The 22058-nt window shown below is 42.6% G+C and overlaps 1 protein-coding gene across 1 annotated transcript; it reads left to right on the top strand.

Annotated features, from left to right (window-relative positions):
* Nucleotides 1–4504: 4504 nt before the first annotated feature.
* On the top strand, nt 4505–20337 carry THBS1 (thrombospondin 1). Its single transcript, XM_040067102.1, has 22 exons — nt 4505–4620; nt 4784–4878; nt 5617–6194; nt 6674–6749; nt 6997–7193; nt 7366–7491; nt 9013–9106; nt 9454–9627; nt 9994–10170; nt 10494–10667; nt 10841–10968; nt 11088–11240; nt 11735–11953; nt 12452–12559; nt 12945–13104; nt 13495–13613; nt 15270–15504; nt 15867–16094; nt 16294–16565; nt 17023–17120; nt 17231–17370; nt 17978–20337. The coding sequence occupies exons 2-22, from the start codon at nt 4809–4811 to the stop codon at nt 17983–17985; spliced, it is 3534 nt and encodes a 1177-aa protein (XP_039923036.1). The 5' UTR covers nt 4505–4620; nt 4784–4808; the 3' UTR covers nt 17986–20337.
* The last annotated feature ends 1721 nt before the right edge of the window (nt 20338–22058 follow it).

The following is a 22058-nucleotide window of genomic DNA, read 5'->3' as shown; positions in this document are numbered from 1 at the left end:
TTAAACACATATCTTTCAAGTTGTGTAATGACAGAACAGTCCTTTTTTAATATACAAGTTATTCGGTTTTTCTACCACATGACTGCCAGCAACACCCAGCTATGTATTGCACAGATCTTTCAATGCCTTTTTTCCTGACGATTGGAAGATATTATGCAATATTAAGTAATTAATCACATTTTTAAGAGTGTTCTATAGGATCTGTGAATAATTGATTGCTTCTGCCTAATTAAAAGAAGAAAATATGGGGTAAAGATTTGCATATGATACGGTATTTTGCTCAACTGTGGTTTCATGCTGTGGCAAATTGTGTATGTTCTGTCTTGCTCATAATCAATCCTGCCTGATTGTGTAATATAAAGTTAACGGAGACAAGAGATGCTCTGATAGGTGAACAAAAAGTTAAATCTCTTTTTCACTTCACCTGTGATTATGTTGTGAGGAATATGAGCTCTGCAGCTGCTTGTTTACAACTCACAAAAACACACCGGGACACAGATTGCTAACGGATGTAAATGAACAGCTTTCTTTCACTTCATAGGATCAAAGGTCCCAGTATATAAATGCACGAACGTACTTATGGTCACCTCTGCTGAATAAAACATCTGAAAACACATGTCCACAAGTATGTCCACAAGAATTCTAATGAAAACCAAGGAAACTCTACCATGTGCTTGAATTTGAATACATGCTCTAATGATTCACTGACTAGAAATACTTCACTGAGGCAGAGACTAGATGCCTATATCTACAGTTACTTTTGATCTGCTACTTACAAAAGAAGTACATGAAAAAGCCTTTTGATAGAGATTACTAAGGTTTTCCTCTTTATGCCTTCACAGACAAAAGAAATCAACTTGAACTCTGAAGTTCAGTAAATGTTTTTTGTTTCAGGAATAGAGTTTGGGAGTGTTTTTTGATTCATGATGCAAATTCTCAATATTTCTTTAAAAGAAATGCTTTCTTCTTCTTGGGAAAAAAAAAAAAAAGGCTTAAAAATTACTGAATGGCTTCGCTTTTTCTGGTGAAAAAAATGCCACTGACATTACATTGGTACAAAACTATATGCAACCCTGCAAGAAAATTTTATCACTCAGTTAATCCCTTTAAAGTATATTGTTCTCTTTAAATTGTAGTACATTTTGCAAACCTCAAAATATGACTCTTAATGAACAAATGTGCTGCACACCCACTAAAATTTAGATGAAATTAAAACCTTTTATGTTTTTTTAAGGGTTAAGGGCTCAACTCAGTGAGCTATCCATTAATCAGATACTGCAACTTCCCACACTTTTTTTGGTATGGGAAAAAGTCTACTTTTGATGGAAGAAACTCAAAATCAAAAAATATCCAATCTGACTTGTGCATGCAGACACATTACAACTGTGATGAGCACACAGAATATGCCTGCAAAAAAAAGAACACTGATAAGCAAGGTACTCTTGTGAAGAACATATGTGCCAATACATTTTTTTTACTCCAAATTATGTAGAATGACTCTTTCACAGACATGACACAGATTTGCCAAACAGCAATGTCCTGGATTCCCCCCCAAAGGGGAAAGGTTATGCCCTGCTTGGAAATCTGCACTCTTAGTTCTAAGAGTTATCTACTTCCCCTTGGGAGGCAACCATTAGCTTCCTTACTGTCAGGACAATAAACACTAACAGAGGACAAGCCACAGAAATTCATAAATGATGAGATCCTTCTCATCTGAGTTTAGCCACTGCCCTAGTTTCAGCCAGGACAGGGCTAATTTTTTACAGTAGCCAGGAAGGGGGAGTGGCCAGGCCCTAATGTTATTCAGTACCATCTCACATCAATTTCCAGGGACTGGATTCCCATCAGAAGGAGAAATTGTGGGCAAAATGCTCTGGAATTGCTTTACTTTCCCTCTTTCATGGGCAGGTATACCTTCCATTAGACCAAGTTGCTCAGAGCCCTATCCAGCCTGGCCTTCCAGAAATGAAATAAAGACTTTCATCCTAGTATCTAATCTAAATCTACTCTCTTTCAGTGTGAAGGCATTACCCCTTTTCTTACCCCTACATGTCCTTGTAAAAAGTTCCTCTCCAGCTCTCTTGTAGGCTCCCTTCAGGTAGTGAAAGGTCACAGTAAAGTCAATCCACAGCCTTCTACAAGGCCAAACAATCACAATTCTTTAAGCCTTTCCTTGTAGGAGAGGTGTTCCATCCCTCTTATCAACTTGATGGCCCTCCTCTGGACTCGCTCCAGCAGGTCCTTGTCCTTCCTGTGCTGGCACCCAGAGCTGGATGCAGCCCTGCAGCTGGGGTCTCAGCAGAGCAGAGCCGAGCAGAGAGGCAGAATCCCCTCCCTCCCCTGCTGCTCTGGATGCAGCCCAGGACACATTTGGATCTCTGGGCTGGGAGTGCCCATGGCTGGGTCATGTCCAGCCTTGCAAGCAGCACCCCCAAATCCTTCTTGGCAGGGCTACTCTCCATCTGTTCATCCCCAGCTTGTGCTGATACTGGGGGTTGCCCAACCTGGGTGCAGCACCAGCACTTGGCCTCGTTAAATTTCATGAGATTTCCATGGACTGGTGGTTCTGGAGCTTGTCCTCATCCATGTGGATTGTATTCCATCCTTCGGGCATGTCAACTCTACCACTCAGCTTGGTGCCTTCTGCAAACTTGATGATCCCTTCATCTAAGTGAGAAAGACATTGAATAGAACAGGTCCCAGTACAGGTCCTTGAGGGACTCATGTCCATCAGGACTCTGAGCTGTGGACCACCACCCACTGGATGTGACTGTCCAACCAATTCTTTAACCAGCAAACAGTGAACAGATAAGCTGTTGTTTTTTGTGCCATTATACTTATAGAAGCAAAATACTCTGTGATATATGATATTGGATTCCTTATGCTCTTCAGCTTTGTGCTGAGAATACTGACTGCAAGAAAGGAGAAAAATTATCTCAACTAGCATAAAATGTAAAATCTGTCTAGGTTAGAGCAGCATGTATCTTTCATATTCTATCTCTTGCTTATCTTTTACGGTTTTTTTACTGACAGGGCTCTCATCATCACCATTATTTCTCTTCTCTCTCAGTTCTTTATCTTGAGATGCTTGAGGTTTTTCTTCTATTAATCAATGTAAAGAGCCCTACTTCAGATGGTATACTCTATCTTCTAAATTAGAAGGGCAGACAGTAATTTTAGCTTTGCCCTAATATACACAATTCTGCAGCTATCTCATTCTTTGGGTCAAGAATTTCCCAGAGCATTTCCTAGGATAATCCATAGTGCAGCAATTCCTCTTCATACATCAGCCAGCACAACTGTCTGATGCATTTTACACCGTTCAGAGTCCAACTCAGCCACTGCTCACTCCAATTTTCCCCCACCACACACGCAATTGCCTGACTAGGTCCTTCTCGCTCACTGACACTCCACTTTCCACAGGAGCACATGCCAAGCATACAAAGGCCAGGGAACGCAGAGGAATTAACCATTTTTGGAATTCAATTACTTCAAAGCTGTTTCACACGCTCAAGTCACTTTAAGTCATTCAGAATATGACATGATGTAAGGAAGCTACCTTTTAACCTTTAGATTTCCTGTTACCTGTAATTCATATTACATGGGAAATTCTTAGCTGAAGTAGCATTAGTCATTTTGTTCATTAAACAAAGCTGCTATGGGAGAGTGTCAGCGGCAGTACAGCGAGCCACTTCATTCCTAAGGCCAAGCTGTTTGAGGGTCATCCCCACACACCTTTCTCCGGTGACAAGGAGAGGTGGAGACAGCAGCTCCCCGCTCCTCCAGCCTGCCGTCCTCTCTCCTCACTTCCCCCACAGGGCCCGGCACTTCTAAGGGAAGGGCTAACGGGAATTCACGTTATTTCCCTTTTGTGAACCCAGTGTCCTTGTGTGCTGTGTATTGGAACCAGCGGGCAGGCAGAGAAGGTCTCATTAAGTGAATTGGGTTAATTAAGCGAAGGATGCTTTCACCAGCGCCTCAGGCCGGCCGGAGGCAGTGGTGTCTGGGCGCACCTCTCCTCCAGGGCCCCGCCAGGTGTCGGCGGCGGGACGCGCCCCCAGCGCCGGTGCGGGCAGCCGGCCCCGGGGCCGGACGGCAGGGCCGGGACGCGGAGCGGGCGGCGGGACAGGCGGGAGCGGCTGCCAGGCGGGGTTCACGGCCGGCTGGGGGAGCGAGGGCTCCCGGCGGCGCCGGCGCTGCCGCTGCCGGCGGGGAAGGCGATGGGAGCCGGGCGGCGCGGGGGGCCCCGAGGGACCAGCGCCCCCTCGCGGCGCGGCCGGGCGGGAGCGGCTCCGCGTCCGCCCGCTCCCCCGGCCCGCGGGGCGCTCCCGCCCCCGCCCCCCGGCCCCTGCGGAAAGTTGTCCCGGGCCCCGGAGCCACCCGGCTCCCGCCTCCCGCTTCCTGCCCCGCCGCCGCCGATTGGCCCGCCGTGCGCCCAGGAATGCGAGCCATGCCTTTATAGCCGCGCGCGGCGGCCGGCGCCCGCAGAGTCTCGGCAGCGCCGCCGCCGCTGCCCGCCGCCGCTCGCCCTCCCGCGCCGGGACACTCGGGGCCGCCCGCGGATATCGGTCGCCGGTACCCAGAGGCCGCCGCTGACCGCCCCGATCGCTCTTCCCGCAGGTAAGTGCTGAAGCGGCTCCCGCCGCGCTCGCTGTCCCGTCCAAGGGCGGCCGGGGGCACCTGCACCGTCGCCGCTGCGCAGCCTCTCTGCCTGCGGGAGCCTCGCTGGCGCCGGTCGTGGGTGCGACGGCAGCGCGGTGACCTTCCTCGTGTGTGTCCCCAGGCTGGTTCAGAGACAGACCTTTGCCATGAGGCCAGCGACTGCTCTCTGCCTCCTTCTCGTCGTGCTCGGCAGCTCAGACGCCAAGCGCACTGCAGGTAAGGCCGGCTCTGTGCTGGTACCCGGGGCCATCAGGGGAAGGGGGGGAACAAAAATAAAAAACTTTGGTGCCCGTGTAGGCAGATGAAGTTGTGCTCGGTAGTAAAGAGCTCCAAAGGTCTCAGTGAACAAAAACGTTTTAACCTGAGCATCAGCTGGGAACAGGAAACTTCTCTCTGGTGTGGAATTTGTGTAACCTTCAGAAACAGGAACGCAGAGTTTCCAGAACTTGAGCATGTAGCTTGTCTGCCACTGTGCTGAGCAGAGGAAAGGAGGAACATGATGTAGGAACTGGCTGAAGAAGGAATGGGGTAGTAGGCTGCCGCCTTGGTGCCGTAGAGAAGCTGCTACTGTGCTGTTGTCGTTCAGCTGGATTATGCAAACTCACTTTGCCATGTCCTAGCATAGGAATATTGCAGTCTGGGTTTTGCTGTCTATTTCTGTGCCGCTGGAGTGTAACGGGGTGCCGGAATGGCTGCTACCTTTGTGTGTCAGTCAGCGGGTACCTGGCGCTCCTGTGCCGACTGGCTCCTGTACAAGAATGCACATGTGCTGCTGCTCAGCAGCTCCTGGTGGGACTGCTGCAGCATCAGTGCTACTGTCTGTGCCCTGATGGGAGGCACTGTGCCTTGCACGATGTGCACCAGGAGCCAAAATGTTAAGCAGTCCCGGGAGATTTGCACCTACTCAGCTTCTTGTGCTTTTCTCATGATGCTTTTCCTGATCTCTCTCTGCAGAGTCCAGGAATGATGATAACAGTGTCTTCGATCTCTTTGAACTCATTGGCTTCATGCGGAAGGGAGCCGGGCGCCGGGCCCCCGGGGTGTACCTGGTGAAGGGACCGGAATCCTCCAGCCCTGCTTACCGCATTGAAGATGCCAGTCGCATCCCTGCTGTCCCTGACTCGAAGTTCCAAGACTTATTAGATGCCATTCATGCTGAGAAGGGCTTCATTCTCCTGGCCACTCTCCGGCAAGCCAAGAAAAGCAGAGGCACACTGCTCTCCGTGGAACAGAAAGATGGCTCTGGTCATGTCTTCAGCCTAGTATCAAACGGCAAGGCAGGCTCCCTGGACCTGAGCCTTTCTGTTGATGGCAAGCAGCAGTTAGTGTCAGTAGAGGATGTCTTGCTGGCTACTGGACACTGGAAGAATATCACCCTGTTTGTGCAGGAGGACCGAGCTCAGCTCTATGTGGGGTGTGAGAAAATGGAGAACGCTGAACTGGACATGCCCATCCAGAACATCTTCACTAGGGACCTGGCCAGCAGTGCCAGGCTCCGTATTGCCAAAGGGGGAGTCAACGACAACTTCCAGGTAAGACTTTCACGTTTTTACCTAGAATTTTCAGTAATCTGTTTTGAAGGTGCACTAGCTACTCAATGAGCCTAAACAGCGTCAAAGACCTCTAAATCTACTAAACTTTGCTAATGGAGTTTGAAGCATAAAGCATTAGATTTACAGAGATGGAACTTTCTGCAGCAGTAAGAAGGCACCGAAGCTTCCAGACAGGTAGTTGCAGCTTCATTACTCAGCTTCTTATATGAGATTCAGAAATCCATGGTTTTTTTCCTTCCTGCCTGGAGAGCCTCCAAGTCCTTATGCTCAAGGATAAGACTGTTAGGAAGCAGGGCTGCTTTTCATTAAGGAGAATAGAGCAATGTGTTTCACTTTTCCGTCTGTCTGTCATGAAATTGCTCCGTAAGATCTTGGATCACCTTCAGTCTCTCCGTGCAAGTGGTACTCCTTTGCCTTGTGGTTGCTGCAAGTAGCTGTAATTCTTTCTCTGTCCACAGGGTCTGCTGCAGAATGTGCGGTTTGTGTTTGGAACAACTCTGGAAACTATCCTGCGGAACAAAGGCTGCTCCAGCTGTAAGTTTACAATCTTCTGAATCCAGTGACCTATTAAAAATAAGATTTCTCATTACGTTAGAAAGACAAGTTGGAACAGAACTCAGAAGTATGCTGACATGCAAATCCGCATTGCATAAGAAATAAGATTATATTTCTGCAGGCACCCGGATGAATCTCATGGCAGCTGTTTAGCAGGTGTTAGCCTGGAATGATGAACGCATGTGGAATAAAATTCATTTACTTCACGTCTGGTTTTTTCTCTTAGCCACTAGTGCAATCATTACTTTGGACAACCCCATCAATGGTTCCAGCCCAGCTATCCGCACTAATTACATCGGCCATAAAACAAAGGACATCCAAGCAGTCTGTGGATTTTCCTGTGATGAGCTGACAAATATGTTTGTGGAACTGCAAGGGCTCCGGTCCATGGTTACAACACTTCAAGACAGAGTTCGCAAAGTGGTGAGTGATGGTTAACTTCATGGTACCTTTCATTAACTAGCACTTAGTGAATTAATTATAACCTGACTTTTGAGAGCCTATGTAAACAGCAAAAAATTTACTTTGACTTTTGTGAAAAAGGGTATTTCTGGATTAAATTCTAAATATCTTCTTTTTGCTTCTTACCCCCAAGACTGAAGAAAATGAAATCATTGCCAAAGTAGTGCAGATCACTCCTGGAGCGTGCATTCATAATGGTGTCTTGCACAAAAATAAAGAAGAGTGGACTATTGACAGCTGCACTGAATGTACTTGCCAGGTAAGATTCCTCACACTCACAAATCACCTGAATATAAACTCATTAGTTGGAATGAACAGGTATTTCTAAGCGGTCTTGTTTGTTAGAAAGAGTGAATCATACACAGAACTTGGCATACTAGAGAAGCCATAGAATTACTCAGTTTATTTCATTCTACTAGATCTCTGCTATAAAGGCAGCTTCCATACCTTGTGTCAACAGCAATATTCTAGAAAATTATATGACACATCACTTTGATATCGCTATTAACACTTCCAGTTCCTTAATTTGGGGAATGCCTGTATTCTTTACATAAGTCCATCAGTAAACTAAAAGTCAGCATCAACAGAACAAATGTATAATACTGTCAACTTTGCTAGATCTACCTTCTGTCCTCACTGAACATTCTGCTGACTTAGTAGAAAAAGACATTCTAGTACTCAGTAAAGGCCCTTAAACTTTTGGTGTTTTTCTTTACCTAAAATATGTTTCTGGGTGGATCCTGATAGCTTTTAAAGATTATATGGAACAGCAATCCCATTTGGATTTCATTTTAGCTGTTTAAATCCCAGAATCACCTGGCAAGATACTTAAGTTTTGTGCTTCACTTCTGCTGAATGTTGCAAATGTACACAAAATGTACAGCTTCAGGGTTTCTTTAAACTATTCACTTTTTCCATTTAAGTATACCTTAGCCAAAGCATTTTGGAGTACCAGTCTATCAAAGAGTGGGTTAATTAGCATGCCACTCTTTAGAAACTAAAAGTCAAGTGTTTGTGTATGTGCAATACGAGGCAACTCAAATTCTGTATCTGCTTCTTTAGCTCTCTACATCTTTTGTCTTGTAGTCAGCAAGTGATACTGTGACTTTTGTATTTGCCTCGTTCCTACCAACCTGCTTACTCAATGTTAGCTGTAATTGCCTTAATCTAGTAATGTGCTTGGGGAGATTAGAATAGTAATCATGAGAGCATTCTTCTGACCAAGCTGCTACCTTCAAGAAGCAAAACTACAGAGTGCACTTTAGCTCTTACTGAGATTGGAGGTGGGTGTTCTTACCCTGTCTGTTTAGCTTACAGATCATAAACCTCTAAAGTATCAGTCATAGATTGCACGGCGCTTGAGCAGAGTCCACTAAACTCATTTTATCTTTACCATATAATCAGCTTAAATCCATATTAGCTGAAAAGAAAGTTGTCTTCTCATTCTTGTTTCATTTCTTTGAAATCTGACCTTGTACTTTGGGTGTCACATGATAGCCATTTACTCGAGCCAGCATCTGCTAGCTACTACTGATAAACTTTTGCAAAACCAAAATATTTCTGCCTTGGACTAAAAAATAATGGGTGAGAATGGAAACGAGATGAAGTTTGACTGAAAATACCTGGGACTATTCCAGGGTTGTATTAGCTCTAAATACAAGGGTCTCTGCTTAAGACATGCTACTGAGTCTTAAAGTTCTGCAGAAAAGGTTTATTTACCCAGACTCCAGACATTGTTTATATTCCACTTGGTAACTGTAATTCTCACAACTCTTTATAGAACTCTGCCACTATATGCCGGAAAGTGTCCTGTCCTCTCATGCCTTGTTCCAATGCCACTGTGCCTGATGGGGAGTGCTGCCCTCGGTGCTGGCGTAAGTACTTAATACTTTCACAGTTCTGTAGCAGTTGGACACATCTAACTGACACGTGCTGCTCCCCAGTATACCAGAGCTGGATATTCAAGGGTAACCTTGTACTTCTGAAGCAGGTTAATCTGACGTGTCGTTGAGGCTAATCACTTATGTGATACATGTTCAAATATTTTCTACAATATGCAAAATACTGAAATGTTTGAGTTCATGGGCTTTATCTCATACAAAGAAGGAAAATGCTTGTGACTTCTGAGGGCAGTTGTGTCCTTTTTTGTGGAGAGAGTGGTGGGAGAAAAGATGGAAAAGCATGCCCCTGGAGTCTTACTCAGAGCTGTATCCCTCTGCAGCTAGCGACTACGCAGATGATGGATGGTCTCCTTGGTCTGAATGGACCTCGTGTTCTGTGACCTGTGGTAATGGGATTCAGCAGAGAGGCCGTTCCTGTGACAGTCTCAATAACCGCTGTGAGGGCTCCTCTGTGCAGACTCGGACTTGCCACCTTCAGGAGTGCGATAAGAGATGTAAGTACTTAATCTACTCATGCTGGTGGTGAAACAGCGGCTGCTTTTATTGGCTGAATGTTAAAAGCAAAGATAACCATATAGCTCTGTCACTGGCATGGATTTTTGGCTTCTCGCTTTAAGGACTTTTATTAACAAGGTAGAGGGGAGCAGATAGTTAATGCAGTAAACAGGCATGTTTGGGCACTGCTCCCAGGACAAAATGTGATGCCAGTTTAGGTATGAAATTTCCCTAGTTGCAAAACTTGATCTGTGACAGTCAGGAGGCTATCCATTACACATTGGTACAGTCCTGGTACTGGCTGTGTCCTAGGTGCTGTACAGCTGAAGCCTACAGAAACAAAGAATAACAAATCTCTCTTGCAGTTAAACAGGATGGTGGCTGGAGTCACTGGTCGCCGTGGTCATCATGTTCTGTCACTTGTGGCACGGGCATCATCACTAGAATTCGTCTTTGCAATTCTCCAGTACCACAGCTGAATGGCAAACCTTGTGAGGGTGAAGCAAGAGAAAACAAAGCCTGCCAGAAAGATCCTTGCCCAAGTAAGTATGTCCTGATGGTAACAAGTAATTGGTAGCTTAAACAGTGAACGTCCTGAGTAGTAAGCTTGTAAATAAGCTTGTTCTAGTATTCCTCTCTCTTTAAATTTAGAGGTGGGATGTGTAAAACCTCACAGGTTAGTTTCAGATGAAACTGTTTTTATGCCTCTTCCATGGAGTCCATTAATTCTGTCATTTATGTCAGAGCAATGTCTGAACTGCTCTCACTACAAAAGTAAAGCCCTTAGAAATCAGGTATCAGGTAGAAACTAGTTGTAGCACTGAATTTGAAGCTATACATGTTTTCTAACTCCTTCTCTCTTTAGTTAATGGCAACTGGGGACCATGGTCTCCATGGGATGCGTGCACAGTGACATGTGGAGGAGGACTTCAGAAACGGAGCCGTCTCTGCAATAATCCCGAGCCTCAGTATGGTGGGAAGACTTGCGTAGGTGAAGCTAGAGGGACTCAGGTCTGCAACAAACAGGACTGTCCAATTGGTGAGTGCCCGTTTGCCCAGGAACATCAGAAGGCTCTTGATAATCTTGAAAATACCAATGTAAAGTCTGCAAACCTCAAGTGCTAGAATTTTAAGCCAGGATATCAGCCAGTCAGTACTGTAGCAGCATGGCAAAGCATCCTTTATCATAACATTTCCTTGCTTGTTTCACAGATGGGTGTTTGTCTAATCCCTGCTTTGCGGGGGCTACGTGCACCAGTGCCCCTGATGGTTCCTGGAAGTGTGGTGCCTGTCCTGCTGGCTACCATGGTGATGGTATTCACTGCCAAGATATTGATGAGGTATGATGACTATAGTTTTCTCCTTGAAAGGAAATGAAAGAAAATGGAAAGGGAGAATAAAATCACTATTTTATAATGCTGACTGTGGTTCTCCTTTATCTCAAATTCCTATATTTCAGTGCAAAGAGGTTCCTGATGCCTGCTTTGTCTTCAACGGAGTGCACAGGTGTGAGAATACTGAACCTGGGTACAACTGTCTGCCTTGTCCACCACGTTTCACTGGAACACAGCCATTTGGCCGCAGTGTTGAGGATGCCATGACTAACAAACAGGTATTGTCAATTTGAGAATTGTTCTGGATTACAAAATGTCACAAATTTTCTGAAAAACAGAAAACACTTCTGTGTTTTAGGCAAAAAAGACTTGGAGCATTAAAAAAAGAAAATCTGTGATTCAGAACAGAAGAAGCATTAACAAGTTTCTTTGGAAGACCAAAATGACTTTTAAATATCATTGTCCTCCTCAGCCGCATAATTTTAGGAGTTACACATAATTTTAGGAGCAATTCAGGAGTAAATCAGTATTCATTCATGATACAACACTATGTGCCTCAGATATCTTAGTGCTTGGTTCCATTTGATAATACATAGGGTTTGAACGAGAAAAATAATTAGTGCTAAGGCTGGTACTAGAGTTGAGGACCAGAAGAATGCTATGTATGAGGCTTTTTTTTCCTGGTTGATTAGAGTGTATTTGAATCTCTGGGGGAAAAAGTGAGGGATAAAACAATGTTTCCAGTGGGTTTAATTTCTGTATCATCCTCTAGGTCTGCAAGCCACGTAATCCATGCACAGATGGAACACATGACTGCAACAAGAATGCCAAATGCAATTACCTTGGCCACTTTAGTGACCCCATGTATCGCTGTGAATGTAAACCAGGCTATGCTGGCAATGGCATAATCTGTGGAGAAGATACTGACTTGGATGGATGGCCAAATGAGAACCTGGTTTGTGTTGCCAATGCTACTTACCACTGTAAAAAGGTAAGTTTATTGTCTTTTACCATCTGCCATTAGAACAGCCTAAGCTATTAAACTGTTCTCTCCACAGATAACCTTCTAGGGATAGAGCAGGTGTAGGGATACCATTGTCAAGGCATTTCTAGGAAACCTCTTGCTGCTGCTGTATTGCTTTTTGTATTCTTGAGATATGAGAAATAATGAAGCCTGCTTGTTGTAAGTGTTCTAGGAAGATTCCAGTTTAGGCCATACCTATATCAGCTTTGTTATGGTAGCAATCTCCAAGGGAAGAAAAGCAGGGTAAGATTCTCAAAAGCAGCCCAATCTTTATTTTACAAATTGTTTAACTGTGGATTTCTAAGACCTATCACTGCTTATGACTAGTTTAAATGGAGAGAATTACAGTAAGGTAACACCTGATTGAGGTGTTACGATTTTGCCTAATGATTGGATTTGAGCAGGTAAAATCTATATTGTAATAATACCAGGAGTGAACATCTCTGTGTACTTCTTTCTTTGTAGGATAACTGCCCTAATCTGCCTAACTCAGGGCAGGAAGACTATGATAAGGATGGGATTGGTGATGCCTGTGACAGTGATGATGATGATGATGGCATTCCTGATGACCGGGTAAGGAAACACAAAAGAACAGCTTTTGAGAATGTGGCTTTCCCATTCCCCTCCCCAAAGCTGGGATCTAGCTTCTAACCTTAATCTTAAGAGAGGACCATAGGAAACTGCTGACACTGGCAGCTCTCCTAGAAACCTTAGATACGCTTAACTATGCAGATGAACTTTCTGCAGCCGTTTGAGTTTTGGAAGTGAATTTTCATTTTTCATTCAGCCATTCGTACATTCATGCCAGCAATGGGCTGTTTTGAGATAGTAACAACTAAGTTTTAACTGTTTCCCCACCTTTCATTTCTTCTTTCGTATACCAGTACAAGCATAAGCAGAATCTGGTTAAAGCTTTAATTTGATTCTTTTTAAAACTTGACTCTTCTCACTTTTGCAGGACAACTGTCCATTCATCTACAACCCACAGCAGTATGACTACGACAGGGATGATGTTGGTGACCGCTGTGACAACTGTCCCTACAATCACAACCCTGATCAAACTGACACTGACAACAATGGAGAGGGAGATGCATGTGCAATAGATATTGATGGAGATGGTAGGTGGCCTCTAATCACTCCTTTACTTGGTTTTGTAATCAGCCATTAATCAAATGAATGCAATGTAATCCTGATTTCCTACCAAAATTTCATCCCTGAACACACAAAAGTTCCCTTGTGGTGGTTTCAGGATGTGAAAGCTACTGAAGGAACAGTTAAGGCTAATGGAAATTCACTTTGGCATATATATGTTTTGGCACAGTTAATTCTAGCTCCACTCTCACAAGGCAGTAGGAGCAAAAGTGTGTGGCAGAGCTAGTGATAACATGTTTCAAAACTTTTAAATGCTGCTCAAAATGCTTTAAAAAGGGTGTGAAGAAGGGTGTGGTGGCTTTATGCAGTCCTTTGCAGTATTTAGATGTCTGACTTTCATTCATTAACTTTGACAGGGGTGCTTAATGAAAGAGACAACTGCCAGTATGTCTACAATGTAGACCAGAGGGATACCGACTTGGATGGTGTTGGAGATCAGTGTGATAACTGTCCACTGGAGCACAACCCTGACCAGGTAAGGGATTTGAATTACGTAAGTGAAGGATTGGTGTGCTAAAAGATATAGTGTGTTGTAGAAAATGTTTGAACAGGTTACACCTGAAATTTGACTTGCCACAAATCATTCTTACTACGTTCCCAAATGGTGCCTTTATCAAATACTATGAGAGTTTGAACAGCTGCTAGGTATTTTCTGAAAAGTAGATGTAGTGAAGATCTGTGAGACTATTGCATGTACTTGTCACTTTCTTAGGTTCCTCAGTTGTGATGATCCTCACAGTAAGAATATTAAAAACTTTGGGAGCATTGTGTAAAATGTGGGTAGTGGAATGGCTCTCTTCATAACCTGTAGTGCTGTGTTCACTTAGACACAAAGTTGTTCTTTAAACTTTGTCCCTAATCTTGAAGCCAACTGCATTTCAGAAGATAACTTTTCCAGCAATAAAGCAGAAGGCAGCACAAGTTTCTTTTCCCTAAGAAAAAGGCATATTCTGACACTTAAAATTCACCTTCATAAAAATCCAGGGGGATCCAGAATCTCTGGATTCAAAAACTCAAGGCAGGAGCAGATAAAGCCTGTGACATCCTGTCAGATAAAAGACTAAGGTTAATAGCTTCAGGAACATAATTGGAATGTTTGAAGGGTGAGAAACAGGTTTGAGTGTTGCAAATCAGTGGAATGTAGCGTACTGTGGCCATGTAGCCTAAAAGCAGTGTTAGTTGAAGAATTTAAATAGGTAATGTAAAATATCTTAGTCACTGTCACTTGCTGTACTACTTCCCCAGCTGATGGAGGAAATCACCCGAAGATCCTTTGAGGTAGTTCCTTTCAGGAAGATCCCTTCTCTTCTGACATTGAAATCTTAGTATAAGCTCTAATGGCTTTCCAAACACTATCCTAATCAAGATCTAGAAGTGGAGCTATTAAATTTCAAGTGCCAGAATTAGTAGCTAATCCAACAGTGTATGGTATGCCTTCTGTCTACACCAGAGTCATCCACCCATGTTCACAAGACTACTAGGCTAAATGTGAGGCAACCTTAGGGATGATGGGATTGTTTTTCTTAGTTCAGAAGCTGATTATGCAAATAATTGGCTAAAATATGTGATCAGCAAGCACACTAGTTAGTTAATGCAGTCTGTGACCGCCATGGGAACAATTGTCTTGACTGATGAATCGGGGCACGAAGAGCATTTATGATTGAGAAGATGGAGCTGTGCTGTAGAAGATGTAACACCACGCGTAGGTAGATTGTTTTAATGTCACAGTCTCTAATGACTAGGTACAGAGTAGTCCAGCCCTGATTTGGCCCTTGAAACCACATTGCTGCCAGGAACGGTAGAAGATAAAGTGTCCTGTGTCGAGTAGGGTACACTATTAAAAAGAGAGGCATGTCACCAAGGTACAAGATAGCCGATGATCACACTGCTTCCTGATGTTGTGAATTCAAATTAAAACCAGAGCAAGATTAAGATTAAAGTAGCATAAAGCCCGTTAGCACAAGCAGTTTTAAGTGTTTATTAATCCACCTACTATATCCATTTTAGCTCTTGATAAAGCAAGCAGAAATCCCAATTAATTCTATATATTAAGACTCCTATTTCAGAGATTAATCTCTCAGCCTTCTTTAAGTGGCTTTTTAAAATGTGCGGTTTTTTTCTCCTCTGATAGGAAGACACTGATTCTGATCTCATAGGTGATCAGTGTGACAACAACCAGGACATAGATGAAGATGGACATCAAAATAATCTTGATAACTGCCCCTATGTACCCAATGCCAATCAAGCTGACCATGACAAGGATGGAAAAGGTGATGCCTGTGACCATGATGATGACAATGATGGTATCCCTGATGACAAAGATAACTGCAGATTGGTTGCCAACCCAGATCAAGCTGATTCTGATGGTAAGATAGCCAGTATCATAATGACATTTTAAAAGTATCTTCCAATAGTTTGATGCTAGTTTTTTCACACTATTTAATGTTGGACAAAATTAAGTAATAAGAAACCAGAATGCCTCTACCAGCAAAAAAACCGGAATGTTGTTACAGTGCTTCTCAGGAGTAATGATCAATGTAAAAATGACCACATATCCAACTGACTCCTAAGTCACTATCAGGCTGGAGTGAAAGGGCATTTATACAGTAGCTGCTGTGGCTTCTGTCCTGTGTCTGCCTGGGCAGAGATCTGCAATTCAGACTTCAACTCCCAAGCTGTAAGCAAACAGCGATGGTAATCAAATGGTAAAACTGCTTTTATCTTACAGGTGATGGACGTGGAGATGCTTGCAAAGATGACTTTGACCAAGACAGTGTGCCAGACATTGATGATATCTGCCCTGAAAATGTGGAAATCAGTGAGACTGATTTCCGAAAATTTCAGATGATTCCCCTGGATCCCAAAGGAACATCCCAAAATGATCCAAACTGGGTTGTTCGTCACCAGGGTAAAGAACTGGTTCAGACAGTCAACTGTGACCCTGGCCTTGCAGTTGGTAAGGGGAAAAATTAATAGGCACTGTTGTTTGGACTGGTTTTTGATTTGTTTGTTTGTTGGTGGGGGTGGGAGGTTGTTTTGTTGGGTTTTTCTAATTGGGGTGGGGGAGAGGAAGAGAACCTAAATAACTATTAAGGAGTTTTTTAAGAATTGTAGAAAAGTAGCACCTAAAACTTTATTCTTTAATGTCCCCATAGGTTTTGATGAATTCAATGCTGTGGACTTCAGTGGTACCTTCTTTATCAATACAGAAAGGGATGATGATTATGCTGGCTTTGTGTTTGGCTACCAGTCTAGCAGTCGTTTCTATGTTGTCATGTGGAAGCAGATCACCCAGTCTTACTGGGACTCCACACCAACCAAAGCTCAAGGCTACTCAGGTCTCTCCATCAAAGTTGTGAATTCCACCACTGGTCCAGGAGAACACCTTCGTAATGCTCTGTGGCACACAGGAAACACTCCTGGCCAGGTAAGAGTGGCATTTACTACATGCTGAAATACTCTTAATGTGATAACACGAGTACTCCAGTGTGATAACATGCTCTTCTGCATAAGACAGGCTGTTTTTCCAGCACATTAGACACTAACAGGGGCCTGCACATGCTGATCATGTAGGCTTCTTGGCAAAGACCAGTAACTTTGTAATTTTTCCTAATCAAGCATAATATTGTGTACAATTAACAGGATTCCCTGCTGCAGACAGGCTTTCTAGCAGCAGTGAATCCATTGTTTCTGAAATTGTGCTGTAGCTTCCAATTTACATTCAAAAAGTGAATTTAAATACAGTTGATTTTTTATTATTTCTATCTTTAGGCTCTTACAGAGCCTAATGACTTACTTGCAGCCTTTAATAATAAGGAACCTTCAAGTCAAAATAACTGCTGTGTTATCTCTGGCCTTTGATTATAAAAAATACTCTTTTATAGGTGAGAACTTTGTGGCATGATCCTCGTCACATAGGCTGGAAGGACTTCACAGCATACAGATGGCGACTTAGCCATAGACCCAAGACCGGCTACATCAGGTGAGCATCATCCTTTTATCTGAAGTAAATACCACAGGAAAAGTGGATGTCTGTGAAGATGAACCTCACAGGACCTTGTCAAAGATGGCTGAGCTATTGTCTCTTTGTAGGGTTGTAATGTACGAAGGGAAGAAAATCATGGCAGACTCAGGACCAATCTACGATAAAACCTATGCTGGTGGTCGGCTGGGATTATTTGTCTTCTCTCAAGAAATGGTGTTCTTCTCAGACCTTAAATATGAATGCAGAGGTAAGGATGACATTGCATTTGAGAGATCCTATATAAATGAACTGGTTCCAAAAAGCTCAATACATAAGAGCCAAGAGGGAAAGTTCAACTGTGATTTTCCATGGTTCAGGTTAAACTCTTCACACTGAAAAATTTAAATATATAAATTTAAATATATAAAATCTAAGTATATATCTATTATGTTATGTCAAAGTTATCAGAAATCCATGTTGAGTTCCAGAAATAAAATACATCTTGAATCTTCATTGAAGTGCTGACTAGAATGAATGAGCACATCTTACAAAATCTAAGATAGAAATGCAATAAATTTACTTTAGCAAATTTGATTTGCTTAAAACTAAGCAAAGTAGAAGGTTGTCCATATATTGCAATCTTGAAGTTCAGTGGAGGTAAGTGCATACAACTAGTTTCAGCTGTCTTAGTCTTCTGAAATTGTCACTTTGTTATGTAATGGTTACATAGATTGGATTCTGAAGTCTAACTCAAGGAAGTGCCCAATTGAAAGTACTTTCAGTTTTCTCTACAAATGTCTCTGGGCATTAATGACTTGGACATAATCATGCATAACACACAGAAATATTTAAATATATCTTTTCTTTTTTCACAGATTCATAATCGCAAGATTGTTGGATTCAGAGACTATTTAAAATGCTGGTAATTGCACCTTTTGAAACGTTTAGCCTTACAAATCCTGGGACCATTATATTATTCCTTCCTTTCTTCTTTCTGCATAAATGTGGACTCGAAACACATGACCTGCCTCAAGAGAATGCTTTTGAGAGAATGAAAGTGAGAACATACTTGGTATCTGACCTCTGCTGAAGTGGAAGGAAACAAATGTGTCTTGCAAATGAGAATTGTCGTCACTGAACAAGCACACTTCTTTCAGTAGGAAAGACTTTTTTTTTTTGCTGTTTATCACAGTGCAGTGTCACTGCCTCTCTAACTGGAGGTCCCATGGAGTAGCATTTTGTAAAAGAACATCTTTGGATGTGCCGTGGACTACTTACACTGAAGACCTTTCATTGTGTGGGGAGGAGGGTGTTTGGGTGGGAGGGGGAACTCTAGGTCTTTCTTTTTTCTTTATGGGGTAGAGAATTTTTTTTAAGGAGGGCTGTGCTAATTTGGTTTACATCCATTTAACTTGGAGAAATTATCATTTTCTAGGTCATACCTTTCAGATAAGAACATAACCTTATTCTATTTGTGGTGAGCTAGATCAGCTGCTGTACTACACAGGACAAAACAGATATCCTAAAACTGATTTCTGTCATGGCAGGGGAGGAAAGAGGATAAAAACTGCTACACTGGATCACACCTGCTTTGGAAGAACTGGGATATATTATTCGATTCTGTTTTTTCCTCATTTAGATGCAGATCTTGCTTACCCTCAAATGTGTTCTTTCAGATATGGTGCCAGAAAGCACCACCATCTCAGCTAGCACTGTGCTGTCCTTCAGGAAACCAGCACATGCTTCACTTTTTATGGTTAAAGAGGCACAAAAATAATGTAATGAAAACATTCCTTTTCTACATGCCATAGATATTTTAAACCCCTCGCTTCTTTAGAGGGGAGGAAAAGGGGCCTGTAGATAAAATTGTAAAATATTTATTTTTGCCTGTTCTTGATGTTATAATGACGGAGGGATTATTGATTGAAACAACAAGAAATGCGTCAAGACTATCCACCTAATCATTGTTACAAGTCTTCATGACTGTAAGATTGTAAATACAGATTATTTATTATCTCTGTTCTATACTGAAACTAGAGAGGGTTTAGTTGAGAAAAAAAATCTTGTCTGGAGCAGATAGTGGTGATGTATTTGTTACAAAGAGCAGTTTTCCCATAAAGGCTTTGAGGCGCAAGGAAAGTGAGGGTGTGGGCAATGGGATGTTTGTTTTTCTCAGTCTGAGCTCAATGGTGGCTTTTCCTTTCTTTGTGCAAGGCAGTTAGTAGCCTGACAGGCAACTGCTCTGCAGTGCTAAAATTCAAGTCCCTTTAGATGGTAGCAGTTTCTGTCCCATCCATAGCGCTAGAGGTGAGGGAAAGCCGTTCACCCTCTTAGTGTTCTCTCGTGCTGGGACACGTCTGTGATGCTTTACCGCTGGCCAGTGGGCTTAACCCAGAGCCAGGATAGCTGCCCTGAGGAGATTGCAGTGAGAGGCACAAGAACAGCCCTCAATGACCATTCAACAGGCTCTTTGGGCCACTGCAGTCTCAGTTTGTAACTAGCGATGTGCAGCTACAAAAGAAGGAATTCATCACAGACTAGACAATTTCAGGAGCTCCTTGCAAAAGAGGGAGAGACCTTGATGTACATTAAAAGACTGTTATCCCCAACAGAAGGGGCAGCATCCTTATACCTATAATATTTCCTTGTCTTTTCAAAAAACGAAAAACAAACGTGGTGAAAGTTTTACGTACAAATATTACCTCATTGTTGTGTGACTGAGAAAAACCTTTGGAGCAAGCAGAGTTCAAATGTCTAACAAACTTTAAAGCTACTGTAGTACTAAAACGTTAATGCTGTACATAGTCAAAAGTTCTTTGCAGAAAATGTATTCCCAGAAAGGAAATGGCATTGGAAAAAAAAAAGTCAAATACAATTTCTAATGTTGTATTATATTTTTTCCTGTCATTTTGTATACCATTGCTTGTATTTTTATAAATTATTTTTCTCATTGCCATTGTAATAGTTAATCACATAATTGTGTAGATAGGCTATTTAAATAATTTATCATGAAATGCTACCTGTAGAGTTAGTATTTCTATTTTTATAAAAAGTTTGCACACTGAAGATTTTTTTGCTTCCCTCCTCCCGATGTTTTTGCTAGCATAATTTTCTAAGAACATGCTTTTTTTTTGTAAACATTTTTAACCATTTTTCCATTCTAAAGTTGTGTAAGTTGTACAATAAAGCTTCTTACGTACAAAGAACAATAAACCACCAAGGACATTTATATTTATACCTTTGTGTTCTGGTTTTATTAATGTTCTGTTAATACATCTCTGTCTCACTGATGTGTTGTGATCAAATTTGTGTCAAATTTGGCTTTGATGCAAGATTTTCACTGCACTCTACAATCCAGCTGTGCTGAGGGGGTGCACCTGAGCTGTTACCCTGCCCTTTCACATGAAAACAGGCAGCAGATTTGCAGGGGCTGGTGCATTAGACTCTCAAGACTGGAACTGCCAGTGGGATGAAAGAGCTGATGCCAGGGTACTCAGTCAACTTCTAGAACATAAGAAGACTGCTGCTAAAACGAAGAAGTCAGGACTGGTTCTTTGATCTCTACTTGCAGGAGCAGCTTGTCTTCTGCATACCTTAGCAAAGGCAGGTGCTCTAATAGGAGTGTTAGGTACCCACATGAGAAGTGTCGTTAGGGAGTTCTGCAGGTGTAGAAAATTAATCTTTACATCTTCTTTTCCTGAGGATGAAGACTCCTATATCACTACATTTTTGAGGGCAGTCCTGTGTATGTGATATTTTCCCACAGAGAACAAGGAGAGCAAAGAACTCCTGGCCTGTTATGAAGGGCCAGGAATTTCTGCCCTCATCAGTTACAGGACTGTCTGCTTGACTTCTCTGGAATTAGATGGGGTAATGGGAGTGCTCTGTCAGTGTAACCTGTCTGATCTTACCTGGGCCTGCAGTACCATATGTCCTGCAGGTTTGGTCTCTTCTGGCCTCCAAAGGACACCAAGAAGACTGAGAACTACAGAAAACAAAGATGGTTCCAACCTGGAGGAATTTCTCCATTTAATTGTAGGAAGAAGGAGATACCTTAAAGCCAACCAGGTTTTTTTGACCATATATCTGAACATATCTATGTATATGGATATAAGTAGGTGTAACCAAAAGTTTGAAACAGAGAACTGCTGCTGCTGTGGGGTAGACAGCCTTGGCAGCCCATTCCAATGATCTTGTCTGAGCCATGCCAAATTTTCATGCCAATTTATTGCATGCATTTACATAGCTTTTCTTATGATTAGAATAAAAAAGGTAAGGGGTATGCTTTGTGTTAACCCACAGCTTAAGTCCACCCAGTTTTTGCTTGGTGGGTGTGAATACAGTAGGACACAAGAAAGAGCTATAGTCAAGGTAAGTTAGGCCTTCACTTGTCCAAAGAAAAATCTACTAAAGAAAAACTAAACAGGAAGGACATGAAAGATGGCCACACTTCACAGGGCAGAGAAGCCTGTGGGAAATTTGCCCTTCCCAACCTCCCTGGAGACTGATCAGTGGAACATGTAAGTGTACCAACCAATGCACGCCATTTCTAGAATTTCTAGAATTTCTAGAATTCTAAAAATAGAAATACTAACTCTACAGGTAGCATTTCATGATAAATTATTTAAATAGCCTATCTACACAATTATGTGATTAACTATTACAATGGCAATGAGAAGAATTCCCTGGAGACTGATCAGTGGAACATGTAAGTGTACCAACCAATGCATGCCATTTCTAGAATTACTTGGTATTGGCCAACAATTTTTGCATAAGAAATCTTTTAATTTCATGCTACTGTAGAGAACACAATGTTTTCCTTCCACAACATGGTCTTCTCAGAGCCCATGCAAACAAATGCAGCACCTTAAGTTTTAAAGTGGTCATCTGCACCAAACCTATATTCAACAGGTGGTGTAGTTTAACCAGTAAGTAGTTTTAAGCCATGGAGATAAA

The sequence above is a fragment of the Hirundo rustica genome, chromosome 6 (assembly GCF_015227805.2).
Source record: "Hirundo rustica isolate bHirRus1 chromosome 6, bHirRus1.pri.v3, whole genome shotgun sequence".
Lineage (NCBI taxonomy): Eukaryota > Metazoa > Chordata > Aves > Passeriformes > Hirundinidae > Hirundo > Hirundo rustica.
Note: the sequence above shows the minus strand (reverse complement) of the source record. Positions and strands in the feature narration are given on the sequence as shown.

Bases quoted from the DNA above. Each gene is read 5' to 3' on its own strand.
- THBS1 (XM_040067102.1), top strand. From the start codon at position 4,809: ATGAGGCCAGCGACTGCTCTCTGCCTCCTTCTCGTCGTGCTCGGCAGC. The intron at 12,560-12,944 runs GTAAGGAAACAC...TCACTTTTGCAG, and splicing joins ATGGCATTCCTGATGACCGG to GACAACTGTCCATTCATCTA. The intron at 13,614-15,269 runs GTAAGGGATTTG...CTCCTCTGATAG, and splicing joins TGGAGCACAACCCTGACCAG to GAAGACACTGATTCTGATCT.